Source organism: Molossus molossus, unplaced genomic scaffold (genome assembly GCF_014108415.1).
Source record: "Molossus molossus isolate mMolMol1 unplaced genomic scaffold, mMolMol1.p scaffold_m16_p_1, whole genome shotgun sequence".
Taxonomy (NCBI): Eukaryota; Metazoa; Chordata; class Mammalia; order Chiroptera; family Molossidae; genus Molossus; species Molossus molossus.
Window position 1 is genome coordinate 193169851 of NW_023425344.1, and position 17189 is coordinate 193187039.

General features: G+C 40.4%; 2 protein-coding genes across 6 annotated transcripts in view; one reads left to right on the plus strand and one right to left on the minus strand.

Annotated features, from left to right (window-relative positions):
• CCPG1 (cell cycle progression 1) overlaps positions 1-7125 on the minus strand; it is a 57009-nt gene extending 49884 nt beyond the window's left edge. For 2 of the 5 annotated variants that reach the window (XM_036272864.1, XM_036272839.1), the window contains exon 1: positions 7000-7125. The gene's annotated coding sequence lies outside the window, so the exon portion shown is untranslated. Of the gene's footprint in view, positions 1-6310; positions 6447-6999 lie in introns of all 5 variants that reach the window. The other 3 variants (XM_036272848.1, XM_036272874.1, XM_036272882.1) reach the window with 3 other exon arrangements.
• Positions 7126-7349: 224 nt separating this feature from the next.
• Positions 7350-12444, plus strand: CUNH15orf65 (chromosome unknown C15orf65 homolog). The gene is made up of 2 exons (XM_036243970.1): positions 7350-7551; positions 12097-12444. The coding sequence occupies exons 1-2, from the start codon at positions 7534-7536 to the stop codon at positions 12442-12444; spliced, it is 366 nt and encodes a 121-aa protein (XP_036099863.1). The 5' UTR covers positions 7350-7533.
• Positions 12445-17189: the final 4745 nt, after the last annotated feature.

The following is a 17189-nucleotide window of genomic DNA, read 5'->3' on the forward strand; positions in this document are numbered from 1 at the left end:
TAAACACCTCTCCAAAAAGGACATATAAATGGCCAAGAGACATATGAAAAAATGTTCAAGTCACTAATCATCAGAGAGATGCAACAGAACAACTATGATACACCTGTCAGAATGGCCGCCATCAACAAATCATCAAACAACAAGTGTTGGCGAGGGTGTGGACAAAAGGGGACTCTAGTACACTGATGGTGGGAATGCAAACAGGTGCAGCCACTATGGAAAACAATATGGTGTTTCCTCAAAAAGGTAAAAATGGAACTCCCATTTGACCCAGTGATCCCACTTCTAGGAATATATCCTAAGAAGCCTGAAACACCAATCAGAAAGAGTATATGTATCCCTATGTTCATAGCAGCACTATTTACAATTGTTGAGATCTAGAAATGGCTCAAGTGTCTATCAAAAGATGAGTAGATAAAAAAAGCTGTGGTTCATATACACAACGGAATACTATGCAGCTGTAAGAAAGAAAGATCTCTTATCCTTTCAGATGATGTGGAAGGTCTTAGAGAGTATTATCCTAAGCAAAATAAGCCAATCAGAGAAAGATAAATATCACATGATCTCATTTATTTGTAGAATACAATGAACAATACAAGGTGATGAACAAAACAGACTCAGAGACATAGGAGTAACAGACTGACAAACCTCAGAAGAGGGGGGTGGGGAAGGCGGAGAGGGAAGAGATAAACCAAAAAATTTATATGCATGTATGCGTAACCAATAGACATAGACATACTGGTGGGGTGGGGGGAATTGAGAGGAGGGTGTCAATGGGAGAAAAAGGAGAAACATTTGTAACAAAAATAAATTAATAAAAATTGCAACAAAAAAAAAAGGAAATGACAGCCCTAGCAGGTTTGGTTTAGTGGTTAAGAGCATCAGCCCGAAGACCAAAGGGTCTCAGGTTTGATTCTTGTCGGGGGCACGTACCTGGGTTGCAGATTTAATCCCAGCCCCAGTTGTAGTTGTAGGAGAGGCAACCAATTGATATGTTTCTCTCATATCGATGTTTGATGTTTCTCTCTCTCTTCCACTCTCTGAATCAATGAAAAAATATCCTCAGGTGAGGATTAACAAAAAAAAAAGGAAAGGACAAACCAAAATTTTAATTTTATTTCTTTTAAATACTCACCTGAGGATATTTTTCCATTTTTCTTCAGATAGAAGGGGAGGGGGACAGTAAGGAGAAGAGGGACAGAGGGAGAGAGGGGCAGAGGGGCAGAGGGAGAGGGAGTGAGGATCAGAGGGAGAGAAGGAGAAAGGGAGAGAGGGAGAGAGAAACATCAATGTGAGAGACACATCGACTGGTTGCCTCCCACACGACCCTGACCAGGGACAGGGACCAAACCTGAACCGCAACCGAGGTACATGCCCTTGACCAAAATCGAACCCAAGACTCTTTGGTCCTCGGGCCAATGCTCTAACTGCTGGGCCAAACCGGCCAGGGCAACAAACCCAATTTTACAAACAGTGAATGAGCCCAACTGGTGTGGCTCAGTGGATTGAGCATAGTCCCATAAACTGAGAGTCCAGGTTCGATTCCCAATCAGGGCACATGCCCATGATGTGGGCTCAATCCCCAGTGTGGGGCGTGCAGGAGGCAGCCAATCAATGTTTCTCTCTCATAGTGATGTTTCTCTCTCTATATATAAAAAATCAATTAAAAGATATTTAAATACTGTGAATGACTGATACAAATCCAATCATCTTCCAGATGGTCAGTTTCAAGGAGTCACATTAAAATGCTTACTATCTTAGGTATCAGTGGAAAACTGACAGTAGAGAACAGACTTGGGGCTTTGATGTTTACAGTGCAGTACTTATGGCATCAAGATGTGGGTCCTATGGTAGTCCTGCCTCCTGGTTATATTCATCATGTAAGTAATGCAAAGATAACCTATGTATAGTAAGCAGACTCTCCTACTTCTAATGGAGTGGAATTGCATTTAAAACACTGAAATCTATCACTAAAGATAGGCATCTGGAAAAAATCTTGAACAGGAGTAGTAATTTCACTTTATCTATGCCCGGGATACTGTTACATACAACAGATAAACCTTTTGATCTAGAAAATAAACTCTGCAAGAGTGAGTCAATACACAATTTCTTCACAAGTTTCCTTCTATGAGGCAATATCCCTCAAATTGGGAAACAAACGCAACTTTTGCCATATTTGAAGATAAAAGTATCCCTTCTGCCTCCATCTAAAAGAAGCCACATCTTTGGTGGGCCCTTTTCCCCTATTACAGATAAATAAGTAAAATTCCTGGGTTCTGGTTCTTTGTTTTCTTCTATAATCAAAAATTTTAAAAATAATGTTTTCACTTATTAAAAAATATATATGTTATCATATAATCTATAGTTTGTTCATTTTAAACATACTTTTCACATAAAGATTACCTGTCCTAATTTTTTTTACAATTGTCTTCAACTTTTTCATTTGGGAAAAAAAAGATAAAGATGGAAAACAAAGGAATTTTATACATTTTTATTGTTTTTCATTTTTTAAAGTTTGCACACATTACAGAATTAAATGTATAGTCATTGTTACTTTCTAGTAGTAATATTAAATTAAAATGTTAATAAAGATGTTATTTGCATTATCAACTTAACAAACAAGCAGTTTTACCAACCCATGATAAATTACCTATTTCTTTGCCTTTATTTACTTATATTTACTCTCATGAAGTCCTCAGAAATTATTGGCAAGTTTCTAAAACTTTTTTACTCGTAAAAAAACACGTCAACCTAACTGCAATAGGCAAATTTGACTTTCCCAGAAGGAAGCATCTAAGCTCTAAACTATCTCTTAAGGAAGCATCTAAGCTCTAAACTATCTCTTGCATTGAAAGACCAGTGCTTATTTAAACATACAATGGATCTCTCTGAGGACCTGTTCATGAAACCATCTTAAAGTACCATTTTAAAATATTAAAAACATGCCCCTGGCCAGTTTGGCTCAGAGGTTAGAGCATCAGCCTGCGGTCCGGAGAGACCCCGGTTCAGTTCCCGCTAAGGGCATGTACCTCGGTTGTAGTTTGTCACCGGTCCTGGTTGTAGTTTGTCACTGGCCCTGGTTGGGTCATGTGAGTGGCAGCCACTCAATGTGTCCCTTTCACGTTGATGTTTCTCTCTCTCTCTCTCCCTCCCACTCTATCTGAACAAAATATCAAAAAAAAATGTCCTCAGATGAGGATAAAAAAATAGATAAATAAAAATAAAATATTAAAAACAACATCCACTTTCTTCTGTTAAGCTAAACTGACCATTTTCCTTATCCTTTAGATGTGCAATTAAAACAAATCAAAACCAAAATTAAAAACCCAACCATAAAAGCACACTGCAGTTTCAGGACCTTTAAGGCACCAGAGTGCAAAGTCACAGTCAGGAGAGGAGCCAGGTTTCTTTCCTTCAATCAAAAAAAGCCAAAAAGCTCTACCAGAAATATCAAATGAAGATGCCCTTTGACTTTTCTCCATCAAAATTCCCAATAATAAAGTATGTATCATATTAAGTCACTACACTTCAAATGAATATTTTTATGTAAATGTTACTTAAGCAGGCAATAATACTTTGCATGAGTCACTGTCACTTACAAAGTGATAGCATTTCCCTATCTGATTGATCTTCACAACTACCTCATGAAGTAAAGCAATTGGCTATTATTTAGCACACAAATGGAAACAACAGAGACCCATAACATTACATTACTTGCTCAACATAATTAAACATTCTGACTCCTCCCAATCCAATTATTTTTTTTTACATTCCATCATACTGGCAGTATGAACCAGAAGTAAGTTTTTAGGGTAGTGATTTACAGACAAGTACTAAAGAAAAATTAGATTTTTGACTTCCTGTGATGACAGAGGAAATTCTTTAACTCACTTTACTCATTTTCTAATACTTCCTTCAGAAAACCCTACAGGCCTTTAAACAGGTTCCCACACATTAAGTGCCCTTAAATTTTTTTTTTTAATCCTGAAATTTATCAGTTACTTGCAATCCTCCCCAGATTACAGGGCTAAACTTCATTTTAGAACTCAAATTGAGATATGTTTTTCAAGTTTATCTAGTACAATATATCAGACATAACCTTTGAACTGACTCATATTTCTTAGCTAATTTAATTTAGTCCAAATTGCAAAAGTGACAGGAAGACAATTCTTGAACATGTAAATTGTCACAATATGGCAATTTCCTCACCTTAACCACACACAAACACAAAAACAATTCAGACTCTAGTAGTTCTGCCCTGTTAGATGAGTCTGCATTTTCAGTTTTAAAACACCCTGGGCTTAACAGGCCTTGCTGCTGTGTCCATATTTTTTACATGTTTAGAAACTGCTACCTCTATGATCTTAGCAATTATACACACTTAATTTTTTAAAATCTTTATTTAACTTGGATAAGAATACAATTACACAACCTGAACAATAATACAGTGGAACTAGTTTGTAAATCAGACATGTTAATTATGAATGCTCCTTATGCCCTCTAAATGGACTCAAATATCTGGTAAGATACTGAGCCAATACAGTGCACAAAATATACAAAATCGAAAGGTAGAAAACACTGAAAAGAAATTGTGATCTAGGGAGAGAAGTAAACCCAAGAAGATAACCTAAGAAAATAAAGTATGAATACTACAGCTTGAAAAAACAAAAAGGCTTCAGAATGGATATTTTATTAAAAGTTAATGGACACCTGGGAAAGAGGTATATCCCAATTTTTCAAGACTGATAATTACAAAAAAAAAAACATAGACTAATCCTATAGAAGAACAATATGGCCCTTTCTGTATGACAGAAAAAATGTGGGCTAAATAATATGCTACTTACCTATCCATATCCAACATATCCATAATAGGAAATAAAACAAAAATTAACATAATCCAAAATATAAAACACAGCACTCAAAGATTCAATGAAAACAAGCTTAAAACGTTCCATTTTATAATAATTGCTTATTTCCACTGTCAAGTGCTTGCTTACAAGATAACAAATAAAAACTTCTGCTATATCCAGATCTGGATATAGTTTTGGATTAATATCCCCATATTTTGTCACCTGATGTATTTATAGAAATAATCAAGATTACACTGCCTTAACTGAAGGTTAAGCACTTTTTTCTTTGATTTTACTATACAAAGTGAAAAGAAAAGATCAAAATGAGATGAGATGTACAAATGCTAAGAATTATTGTCAACTGGTTCTTTGCCCTGTCCAGCCCAACTAATGAATTCTTTCTTGTCCCTTCCAACAATTACATTTTCTGTTGTTACTTATTTACTTTTTAAAGTAATGTTTAGAGTCTTTATAACTGTAATTGCTGCATCTATATCCATTTTAAAATTAAGTTTTTTTCCTACAGAAATTTTGGAAAATACCAGAAAGTATAAAGAAAAAATTATCAGAAGTTTCACTTTTATAACTATAACTGTCATTTGAGTCTTATTTCTGTGGACCAAAAAGGGGCCACATACTACACCTGACCAAGTTCAGCCCTGGCCGGTTTGGCTCAGCGGTTAGAGCACTGGCCTGCGGTCCAGAGAGACCCGGTTTCAGTTCCCGCTAAGGGCATGCACCTCTGTTGCAGTTTGTCCCCAGCCCTGGTTGGGTCGTGCGGGAGGCAGCCACTCTGTGTGTCCCTTTCACGTTGATGTTTCTCTCTCTCTCTTCCTCTCTCTCTCTCTCCCATTCTATCTGAACAAAAAATGGAAAAGTGTCCTCGGGTGAGGATAAAAAAAATAATAATAATAAAATAAGGTGCAAAACTGACCCTCTCTGGAGCATTTTCTCAACCCACTGAGATTTTGCTCCCAGGCAATTATCCTCAGTGTGGCTCAAATAAACTCATCAAAATTCCCTACAGGTTTTAAATGTTTCTTGCCTTGACATTTCATATAGACATACAATTGCTTCTAAGTTCTATACAGTTTATAAAGTTAGAACTACATTATTCTCTAACCTGTTTTATTTAAAAATAATATTTCACAAACTAAATAATGATTTTAAACACTGTGAACGATTTTAATAGCTTAATTAGAATCCTATCCTTAGACATTAAAATAATATCCCCACCGAGAAACTTGTGACCTAATAAGATTCAAACCTTAAGCCAAAGATATGATGGGCTAATAGTGACATTTCAAGCACTATCTGGGGGATGCGACGTTATTGGAAAATGCAAATCTACTAAAATTCGCTATACTATAGTCACCTATTCTAGCTACAAAAAAACTCCATTCCGTTTTTTAATAAAGCTGGAGTGAAGCAGTGTAAATTTCACCCACTCAACAAAGTACCTTAACCGGCTGAGTTGGTTAAAACTGGCGCTCCCAACGGCAGACCTGGATTCATTAAACGAGGAAAACACGTAAGGCATGCAAGGCACTGTATGGACAGCTAATCCAGAGGATTTATCGATTGGGAAGACCGACGCTAAAGCGGACCGGTGGAGGAGGACAAGAATATAGAGGAGGATTTGATCAGTATCAGCCTGTCGTACGAGCAGAAATTTCACCTGTATTTACTTAATATTTAATGTCTATTCCTGGCATCACGGGGCTCAAACGTCACCGAAAAAGATGGGCTGGCTGAAAACCCGGCAGGGGTGACGCACATAACATCTCACCATATGGATTCTCACCCTCAGGACCAAAAAGTGCCCCAAACCAGCCCAGTGAAGGAAGGAGCGTCCTTCGAGCCGTAAGCTTCCCTACACCCCTGGCGCAGCTCTAGGGTCTGCACGCGGGGGTTGGAGGATGCAGGACCACCAGACCCGACGCCTCAGGAACCGACTCCGGCCGCAGAGTCTGCAGACTCGGGTTCCGAAGCCACCCGTGGGGCCGCACGCGCCAGGCGGCACGGGTGGAACTACGGTCCCAGCAGCCCCAGCCCCAGGGGGGACCGCGCGAGTGCCTCCGCCAGGCGGCGGAGACGCCGGTGCCAGCGCGACTCCTCTCCCGGGGTCCAAACCCGCCCAGGGCCGTACCTGCGGGGGCAGCGCCACCTCCGCCCCAAAGCGCCGGCTGTCGCGGTGGCGGTGGACACAGCTCCGAGCGCAGTGACGCTTCTCATAAAAACAACAACCTGCTCGCGGGCGTCCGCTGCCGGGAGGAGGTGGCCGGCGGGGCGCCGCAGCGCATGCTGGAACTCGTAGTCTCGCCCGCTCTCTACGTGGGGCGGCAGTGGAGGGGAAAACTACGATTCCCGAAGAGCAGCGCAGCCCGCCGCACGGAGGTTGCAGGAAGCTGGGGCAGGCGGCCACGAGCCTCACAACATCCGGGAGCCGGAGAGGCGGAGAGGCGCCGCAGCTGGTTGCTATGGAGACGGGCCGCTACATTCACTCCTAAGCATCGGCGATTTCACTCCGCTCAGGATATTGATCCAGCCGACGTTTCACCTTCTTTTTGCTGCTTTGATTGGGTGTACTAAAAAGGCCCCATCCCCTGGGCGCTCGCTGGCCTTCTTGTCATCCGCTGCAAGGAAAAGACTACGTTTGCCGAAAATATAAAGAAGATCGAGAATGACCGAGTACGACTGGGTGGGTTTGGGCAGAGGGTTGGATGTTTTTGAATGTTGGTATTCTTTGCTTTAAATTTGGGGCATCCCGTACTCCCATCCACCCTCCAAAAAAACACCTTTCTAGGCAACCACTGGGCTACATAGATGCAAATGTGCAATATTGCATTAAGTCAGAATTCCTCTGAAGGTATGAAGATGATTGGAGATGGTATGCAGCTCTGCCCTATTGCAAACTGTAAGGTGATGGCTTTGAACAAGAAAAACATACCTCGTTAATTTTTCATTTATTTACATTGTACCTTGTTCAAAAAGATATGAACTACAAAGGATACTGTGCACTCATAGTCACTGTTGATGGAAACTAGAAAGCTGAGGTTTAACTGTCGCCCAGTTGTGGCAAAAAAAAAAAAAAAAAAAGTTAAGAAAAACATTAACAAGGAAGTTGGTGGGCCTCAACAGATTAAAAAGGGTGCCTCGAAATTAGACTTTGAGGTTTTTTTGCTTTGGATGCTACTATATTTAATGTTAACTGTGATACACCAAAAAAGAAAAAGAAAAAACAGTTGTTAAATTTATAATTACAGTTTTTCTAAGGGATATTTTTATTATTTTAACGACTTATTTAATTTATTTTAAGTGTGTATGTTTATACTGAAGGACTTTGAAAAGTCAAAGTGGCCAGTCTTTTTCTAATTCTAGGAGAGCCTTAAAAATTAAATTAGTGAGAAAGCTAATACCATCTATCTGTAGATTTTTATTCTTTTCAAGGTACTTTCATGGCCAATTCTAAGATGCAGTCAATTTTAAAAGAATCGTTTACAATTTTAATTTACCTTTTTATCCTTAAGTAAAAGACAGTTGCTGACCCCATGCGTAACTGGCAGAGAACTTAAAATAATACTTTTATTATTCTTTGCATTAGGCTGTTTTGTTTTGTTTTAAATTTTTATAATTTGAACTCCACATTTTAAGAATATCAGATGTGAAGAGGGTAAAACCCACATAAGAAAGCTGCAGTGAGGGCCTATGACATGAAGTAACAGAAATGGGTATTTTGTTTCTAAGTCTATAAACATTTGTGAATTATCCTGGAGATCTAAAAGATTTAGGTAGATAATAATTTCCAGATTGTGTGGTATAAATTATACCAACAAAGTTTATCAGCTAATTTATTGTCTACATATTTTGACTGGATTTGGTTTTCTGTATTACAGTTTGCATCAAAGCTGATCAGAATTTTAGAGCCATAGAGGGTAATTTGATGAAAGGCAGTACTCTGAGGTTGCCCTGGGCAATCTGACTGGGTGCCCATAAAGTAAATTAGAGTTGGTACTTTTTTCCACAAATCACAGGGCAGCCACCTTCCACCTAAGAAGCTTTCTCTGCAGAGGGTACTGAGACATTTTGAGAAAAACTGTACTGTTGATACACTATAGAATTCTGGGGACTTACTATTATGTGCTCTTGATATTTAAAAAAATTAATAGGCAGTATCAAAAAGAATACATAGCAAGATCTGATGAGTTCTACTTCCAGTTTTACCAGCTTCCTACAAGATATATGAGTATTAAATAAGTATAGTAAACTGTAGTATACTAATGTAGTGTTATTAACCTGTAAATTTCAGAACTGAATTCTGGAAGAGCTTACAAAAGCATTGAGGTAAATGTGCAAAAAAGAAAAAGGTGAAAAAAAGTATTCCATTTATATAGCAATTTACCTTTACAATGAGTTTTCTTTCCACTTATCTCCACAAGCAAGGGGACTGTGGCACATTTTTTAAAACCAATTTTACATATGATATGCAAAGGGAAATTATGATGACGGTTTGGAACATAGGTTTATAATCATTTAAATCTGAACAAAGAAAAAGAAAGAAAAAGTGTACTAAATACATTTGCAGATTTGAACTCAAGCTTTCACAACAAATATTGGGAAATTGGACTTTGCTGAGACATTAAGTAGAATAACCCAGGAATTCAAGGTGAGCTGGGTTGCACTAAAGAGGAACCTAACTTGCCCAGCCTGTATGGCTCAGGGGTTCAGCATCGACCTATGAACCAGGAGGTCTCTGGTTTGATTCCCAGATTTCGGACTCACTCCCTAGTTGGGGGTGTGCAGGAGGCGGCCAATTGAAGTTTCTCGCTCTCTCTCCCTTCCTCTCTCTGAAATCAATGAAAACATATTTTAAAAAAGAGGAACCTAAGTAATCTGACCCAAATTTGAAACTCAAAAAGGCTTTGTCCTCATTTTAGCCCGGCAGAACAGCTTTATAAACATTTTTAGCTCCATTTTAGAATTGGAGAAACTGAGATTATGCTTGCTAAATTGTAAGGATTTAGAAATCTTAAAGGGTCTCAGCTTCATGAATCACAATCTGCTATAGTATCTTCAAAGAAAAAACTTCAATACATATAAACAATCTACTTACTCAACCTGAGAAAGTCAGAGTTACAGTAGTACCCTAACCACCATTATGAAGTTTTTTAGATACAATTTCTGATCTGGAAGGTAGATCTTAAGTATTCTGGAAGTTGCCAAATTTTTTGTTAGTTTTATCTATTTTTTTTTCTGTATTGATTTGAGAAAGAGAGAGAGGAAAGAAGAGGGAGAGATAGAAACATAGATGAGAGAGAACATCTATTGGCCACCTCCTACATGCCCCCCACTGGGGATTTGGCCCACAAACCGCGCATGTGCTGACCAGGAACAGAACCAGTGACCTCTTGGTGCATTGTTTGACGCTCAACCACTGGGCCACACCTGTGGGGTTGGGGGGTTGGAAGATGGACGTTTTTTAACCTTGTGTTAAGCACTTTCAACCTTGTGTTAATGCATTCTGGGAATCCTGGGCCCAGGTGTGTTATGTACTTCATTTGCATGTGAATAAGGATCTGTATCTTTTAGTTTCAAGGTCTCTTCTCATAAAAAGCAAGAGACAAAGCTAAACTGTATGGTTTGCAGAGAGGCCATCTCAAGGAAATAATTTACTTAAATCCACTTGTGACCTGGGGGTACCAATCTGCAAATAAATGGGACTGCGTCCAGGCATTTGCTACCTTGCAAAGCTCCCCCTCACTCCTAGCAGCATCTGCTTGTAGATTCATTGAGTTGCACGGATCCCAGCAGGATGAGAAACAGCACACACCGGCCAGGCTGTTTCTTTTGGATATTTATCCAGGACTGGAATTGCTGACTCATATGGTAGTCTTACTTTTAATATTTTGAGGAACCTCCATCATGTTTTCCACAGTGGCTGCACCAATTTACATTCTTTTTTTTCTTAATTTTTATTTATTGCTTTTAGAGGAAGAAACATAAATTTTTTGTTCCACTTATTTATGCATTCATTGGTTGATTCGTGTATGTGGCCTGACTGGGGATGGAACCCACAACTTTGGCATATTGGGATGATCCTCTAACCAAGTAAGGTACTCTGCCAAAGCCACAATTTACATTCTAACCAACAGTGCACAAGGGTTCCCTTCCTTCACATCCTGGCCAACACTTACTATCTCTGGACTTTTTAATAGCAGTTCTAACAGGTATGAGATGATATCTCATTGTGGTTTGATTTCCATTTCCCTTATGATTAGTGATGTAGAACACCTTTTCATGTATCTGTTGGCCATTTGTATGTCTTCAGGTCCTCTGCCCATTTTTTAATCAGATTGCTTGATTTGTTTTTTTTGCTTTTGAGTTATATGGGTTCCTTATATATATATTTTTTAATATGTTTTTATTGATTTTTTTAGAGAGAGAGAGGAAGGGAGAGAAAGATAGAAACAGAGAAACATCAATCGACTGCCTTCTGCACACCCCCTACTGGGGATCGAGCCCACAACCGGGCATGTGCCCTAACCGGGAATCGAACCAGGACCTCTCAGTCCATGGAACGATGCTCAATCCACTGTGCCACACTGGCCAGGCTCTTTGTATATTTTTAATGTTAACCTCTTATCTGATGTATGATTTGCAGACATTTTCAACATTTTCTCCCATTCTGTATGTTGTCTCATTCTGCTGATGGTTTCCTTTGTTGTGCACAAACTTTTTGGTTTGATGTAATCCCACTTGTTTATTTTTGCATGTGCTTTTGGTGTCATATCCAAAAAATTGTTGCCACGACTAATATTTAGGAGCTTTTCCCCTACTTTTTTCTATGATTTTTGTAATTTCAGGTCTTAGGTTTTTTTTTTTCTTATCCTCACCTGAGGACACTTTTGCACTTTTGTTCAGATAGAGTGGGAGGGAGAGAGAAACATCGACGTGAAAGGGACACATCAAGTAGCTGCCTCCCACACGACCCCAACCAGGGCCAAGGATGAATCTCAACCGAGGTACATACCCTTCACAGGAATCGAACCCGAGACTCATTGGTCTGCAGGCCGATGCTCTATCCACTGAGCAAACCGTCCAGGGCTCAGGTCTTACATTTAAGTCTTCATTTCCAGTTAATTTTTGTGAGTGGTATTAAATAGGACTGGGGCTAAGTTTAATAGTTTGTGTGGGGTTTCCCCCAGAACTTTATAACTGAGAATGATTTGATATGTATATATTTTAGGATAAGGAAAGTACTTCAGCTTCAAATTCAGACACAGAAATGAAACCTGAACAACTGCCTACTTGTGTGAACGCCGGCAATCCTGTGTTTTCATGCATGATGGATCCAAAGACGCTCCGTACAGCTACCTCACTATCAGAACCGAAGATGATTATGTATAAAACCAATTCAAGTGCTTATGGTGAATTTTTACCTATGCCACAGTTTTTCCCCTGCATCTATACTCCAAAGGGGCAAGCATTTTCAAGTCATATCAGAGCTACAGGATTTTATCAAAATAACACTCTAAACACTGCAGCTGACAGAACCAGAACCCTTGATTTTCCTAATTTTCAGCGCACTCTATGAAAATATATTTCTTTATATATTTAAGAGAAAACATACTCAGAAAAAAAAATGAGTTTTAAGTCTAAGGCTAGAATACCTAATTTGGAATATTGAAAGATTTAATTTTTTTTAAAAATACTGTTAAGAAATAAATAATTTCAAGTGATAACTGAGTGACATTGACTTCTTAAATAAAAAGGTGCTCAGAATAGCATTATGAAAGGCAGAAGCATTTTTGTGCATCCTAGCTTTATTTAGTACATGTACTCCACAAGCTTCAAAAAACTTTCCTGATATCAGTTGTCTACTGAGTATATTTATCAAGACAAAGGAGCATGGGAGCTCTAAGAAAAAAATTGAATTAAGGAAGATTCTGACCAGTAATTTCCCACTTTTATGTTATTTCAAGTAATGGCTTAGGACCTGGAGAAATGTTAGTTCCCTCTGCTAGGCTCGTAGAAGAGAGAACTTTTTTTTTTTTTATTATTCCTCACCCGAGGATAGTTTTTCCATTTATCATCAGATAGAGTGAGAGAGAGAGAGACAGAGACAGAGAGAAACATCCATGTGATAGAGCCACATTGACTGGTTGCCTCCTGCACAACCCAATCAGGGCCAGGGTGAACTGCAACCAAGGTATGTGCCCGTGACCAGAATCATACCTGCGACTCACTGGTCCGCGGGCCGACACTATAACCGCTGAGCCAAACTGGCTTTTTTTTTTTTTTTTTTATCCTCACCCGAGGCTATTTTTCCATTTTTTGTACAGATAGAGTGGGAGGGAGAGAGAGAGAGAGAGAAACATCGACGTGAAGGGACACATCGAGTGGCTGCCACCCGCACGACCAACCAGGGCCGGGGACAAGCTGCAACCGAGGTACGTGCCCTTAGCGGGAACCGAACCCGGGTCTCTCCGGACCGCAGGCCGACGCTCTAACCGCTGAGCCAAACCGGCCAGGGCTTTTTTTTTAATTTTTAAAAATTCATTTTAGAGCCAGGCTGGTGTGACTCAGTGGTTGAGCGTTGATCCATGCACCAAGAGGTCAACAGTTCAATTCCTGGTCAGGACACATGCCCACATTGTGGGTCTGATCCCCAGTAGGGATCATGCAGGAGGTGGCCAATAGGTTCTCAATTTGTGGCAAGTGGAGTCAACTTTTTTAAATTTTTTTTCTTTATTGATTTTTAGAGAGACATGAAGGGAGAGGGAAAAAGAGATAGAAACATTGATGAGAGAGAACATCAATTGGCCGCCTCCTGCGTGCCTCCCACTGCACATCAGGCGCACAACGTGGGCATGTGCCCTGACTGGGAATTGAACCAGTGACCTCTTGGTGCATGGGTCAACACTCAACCACTGAGCCACACCAGCTTGGTGGAGTCAACTTTTGAATATGTGATATCAAGATATTAGACTAATGTTCCTTACTATGACCAGAGTTAGGCCTTAGGTTGTTATTGCTAAAATTCTCAGATAAGATGAATATCTTGAAATTGAGCATATTGCCTGGAATGCCATTACGTAGTCATTCACAGCCTATTAAAGTCTAGGTACTACTCTAGGCACTAAGAACCTGCCTTCATGGAGTTTACATTCTAGTAAGTCCTAGTAGAGAAAAACAGACCAAAAAACATGTATGAGCATGTATATATATTTATACATATATAATGTAAGTATCACACACACATGTTAAACATTTATTTGTATACATATAGGCAAATGTTTTATAAATTATACATATATACATGTATATTTACATGTAAGTAGGTTTATATAACATTTATGCACATTATATATTATGTACATATATATTACATGTAAATATATATGCCTATATGTATGAAACATGCCAAGTGATTAGTCTTATGGGGGGAAAATGGGGTTAGTGGGAAGGGAGTCCTCTGGCAAGGAGTTATTTTAGGTAGGTTAGTCAGGGGTCTCTGATAAGGTGTTTGACCACAGCCTTGAAGGAAGTGAAGGGACTATCTGGGGAAAATCAGCTGTTGTAACCAAAACCACGGGTCAGCAGCCTGCCACCACAAAAACCAAACTCATGATGATACAGGCTACTAAGCCTGAACAGCAGAATAGGGAAACTGAGATAGATAAACATCAGTTTGCAGCCATCCAGTAAATCTTATCTTCCCTAAACCAGGGACACTTAAGAGTAAATGGTTTATACTTCTCTCCAACCAGAGGTAAATAGCTTAAATCACACTACTCAGGAAGACAGATTGGGTTGCAGCCAAGGTCTCCAACTCCCTCCTCCCTTGATATATAAAAAGAATTCTGAGAAACAGGATGTTCTAGAACACTACCCCAGGTATCCAGGTTAAATCACCCTGGGAGTGGAGACCCCCGTTGGTCTCCTTGCGATTATACCTACGCAGGAAGCCAAATCACATTGTCCACTCCCTCTAAGGGCTGCCAGCCCCTCATCCATTCCCCCTATATAACCCTGCCTGTTAGAGATACTGGCGCTGACTCCACCTTAGGAGTCAGCCCCTCAGGTAAACTCCCCAGTAAAGTTCTCTTGCCTGAATCCAGGTGTGTTCCTTCTTTGGCTGACCTTTCAACAGATAGCATTGATCCAATTAGAGCTATTTGCCGACCACACCTAAGGACAGATGAAGTTAAGGGAATAAACCTCATTTTGGTACATCAGTATAAAGCTGATGAATATTCTATTGAGATCCTCCCTTAAACACCCAGCCTTTATTTATTTATTTTGTTGTTGTTGTTGATTTTAGAGAGAGAGGGAGAGAGAGAAAAATCAATGAAAGAGAACATTGATTGGCTGCCTCCTGCATGCCCCCCACTGGGGATTTGGCCCACAACCTGGGCATGTGCCCTGACTGGGAATCGAACCAGCAACCTCTTGGTGCATGGGTCAATGCTCAACCACTGAGCCACACTGGCCGAACACCCATCTTTTAAAACCCCTCAAAACAAAGGTCCAGCACACTCTCCCTCCCAGGAGCACACCGTGCCCTGGAGCCCGCAACTTTCTTTCCCCACAGGCATGTACCTCCTAAACTCTAAAGGGACCCCACACAGTTTGCAACCAGGGTAGCAATGGGCAATGACAGTTCATCCCAGGCAAAGCCCCATCCCTGTCCCCAGTACTCCCTTTCCTGACTTCTTAGTGAGCCAAAGCAGACCAGCCTAGGCCCATTTCCCCAACCCTTCCTTGTTTCACTGTCCCCAACTTTAATAAATGTCCTCTAAAATTCACCTGGACTCATGCTGTGAAACTTTCCCTACATGGAAGTCAAGAACCCACACACTACCAGCTGGCCCTAGGCAAACCCATGTCTTCTTTCCAGTAACATTTTGAGCTAAAGGCAACTTTAGCCTTGGTCTCAAAAGAAACTTCTGCCCTCACTTAACTACCTGGAGGAATTTGAATGTGGGGCCTTGCCCATAATAAATTGTCAGAGATAACCTTTTTTGACCTATCTGTAGGGCGGAATAAGCTTTTAGTACTAAACATCTGCTCTTCTTATCATCCTGCAATGATCCTTTGAAGCTCCAAGACACCTTACATATCCCTGGCTCAGAATGTCTTCCATACCTCAATCTCCTCTATCTCTGAACCTCTCCTGCATGTGGGGTCTCGGACTACCTCATGTATGTGGGGTTCCCAAACACAGGTATATATTAAATTTGGTTCTTTTCTCTTGCTAATCTGTCTCATGTCTATTTGATTATTGGACCAGCCAAAAGAACCATGAGGCTAGAGGAAAGTTTCTTCCTCCTGCACACTTGCCAGGGACAAGTGGTTTCTCCTTGACCAAACTCTAAACAAGCTCCTCTGGGCTCTCTATGTAATACCATAATCTAGTTCTTTTCTGCCCTGACCTGTTTGGCTCAGCGGTTAGAGTGTCAGCCCGTGGATCAATGAGTCTCAGGTTCAATTCCGGTCAAGGGCATGTGCCTGGGTTGCGGTTCATCCCCGGCTCCGGTTGAGGTCGTGAGGGAGGCAACTAGTTGATGTGTCCCTCTCACTTTGATGTTTCTCTCTGTTAGCTCTTAACTTCCATATTATTGCCCTAAACCTCTCATTCCAAGAAACCAAAACCCATCACTCTTATCGGTTAACCTTTCCTAAGCCTTTCATTCCAGAAAACTAAAACCAGTCACGAGGAAAGGAATGATGGAACCACCCTAACCCACCCAAAACTGCAAACAGTAGCTCCACAAGAAAAATAAGTTTCAGGAGACCCCAGCCCCCAACCAATTAAGAACTTGGGAGACCCCGGGCCTGACCAATCAAAGACAACTACGTCTCCTCAGCTGAACGCCCCCCCCGCCCCCGCCCCCCAGCCCTGAGTTTAAAAATCCCCAGTCTGTACAAGCCGGTTGCTCCTCTCTCCTTAGGGGTAGTCTGGCAGGCTATTTCCCAATAAACCTGCACTTCTGGAGACCCCGCCCCGCCTCGTTCCGCCTCGTTCTTACACTCTCTCTCTCCCTTTCTCTCCCTCCCACTCTATCTGAAGATACATAGAAAAATATTCTTGGGTGAGGATTAAAAAACAAAATTATTTCCTATTCCTGTGAAACATCCATTGCAAAAATGGGCTGACTAGTGATCTTTCCTGGACATGCAATATTTTTATATAGCTGTGGTAATTTGCTCATAATCAAATCTGTCACAAAACTTAAAAATATAATAGACTACCATGACAATGTTTTCTTATCTTTTTTTTTTTATTCTCACCCGAGGACATTTTTCCATATTTTGTTCAGACAGAGTGGGAGGGAG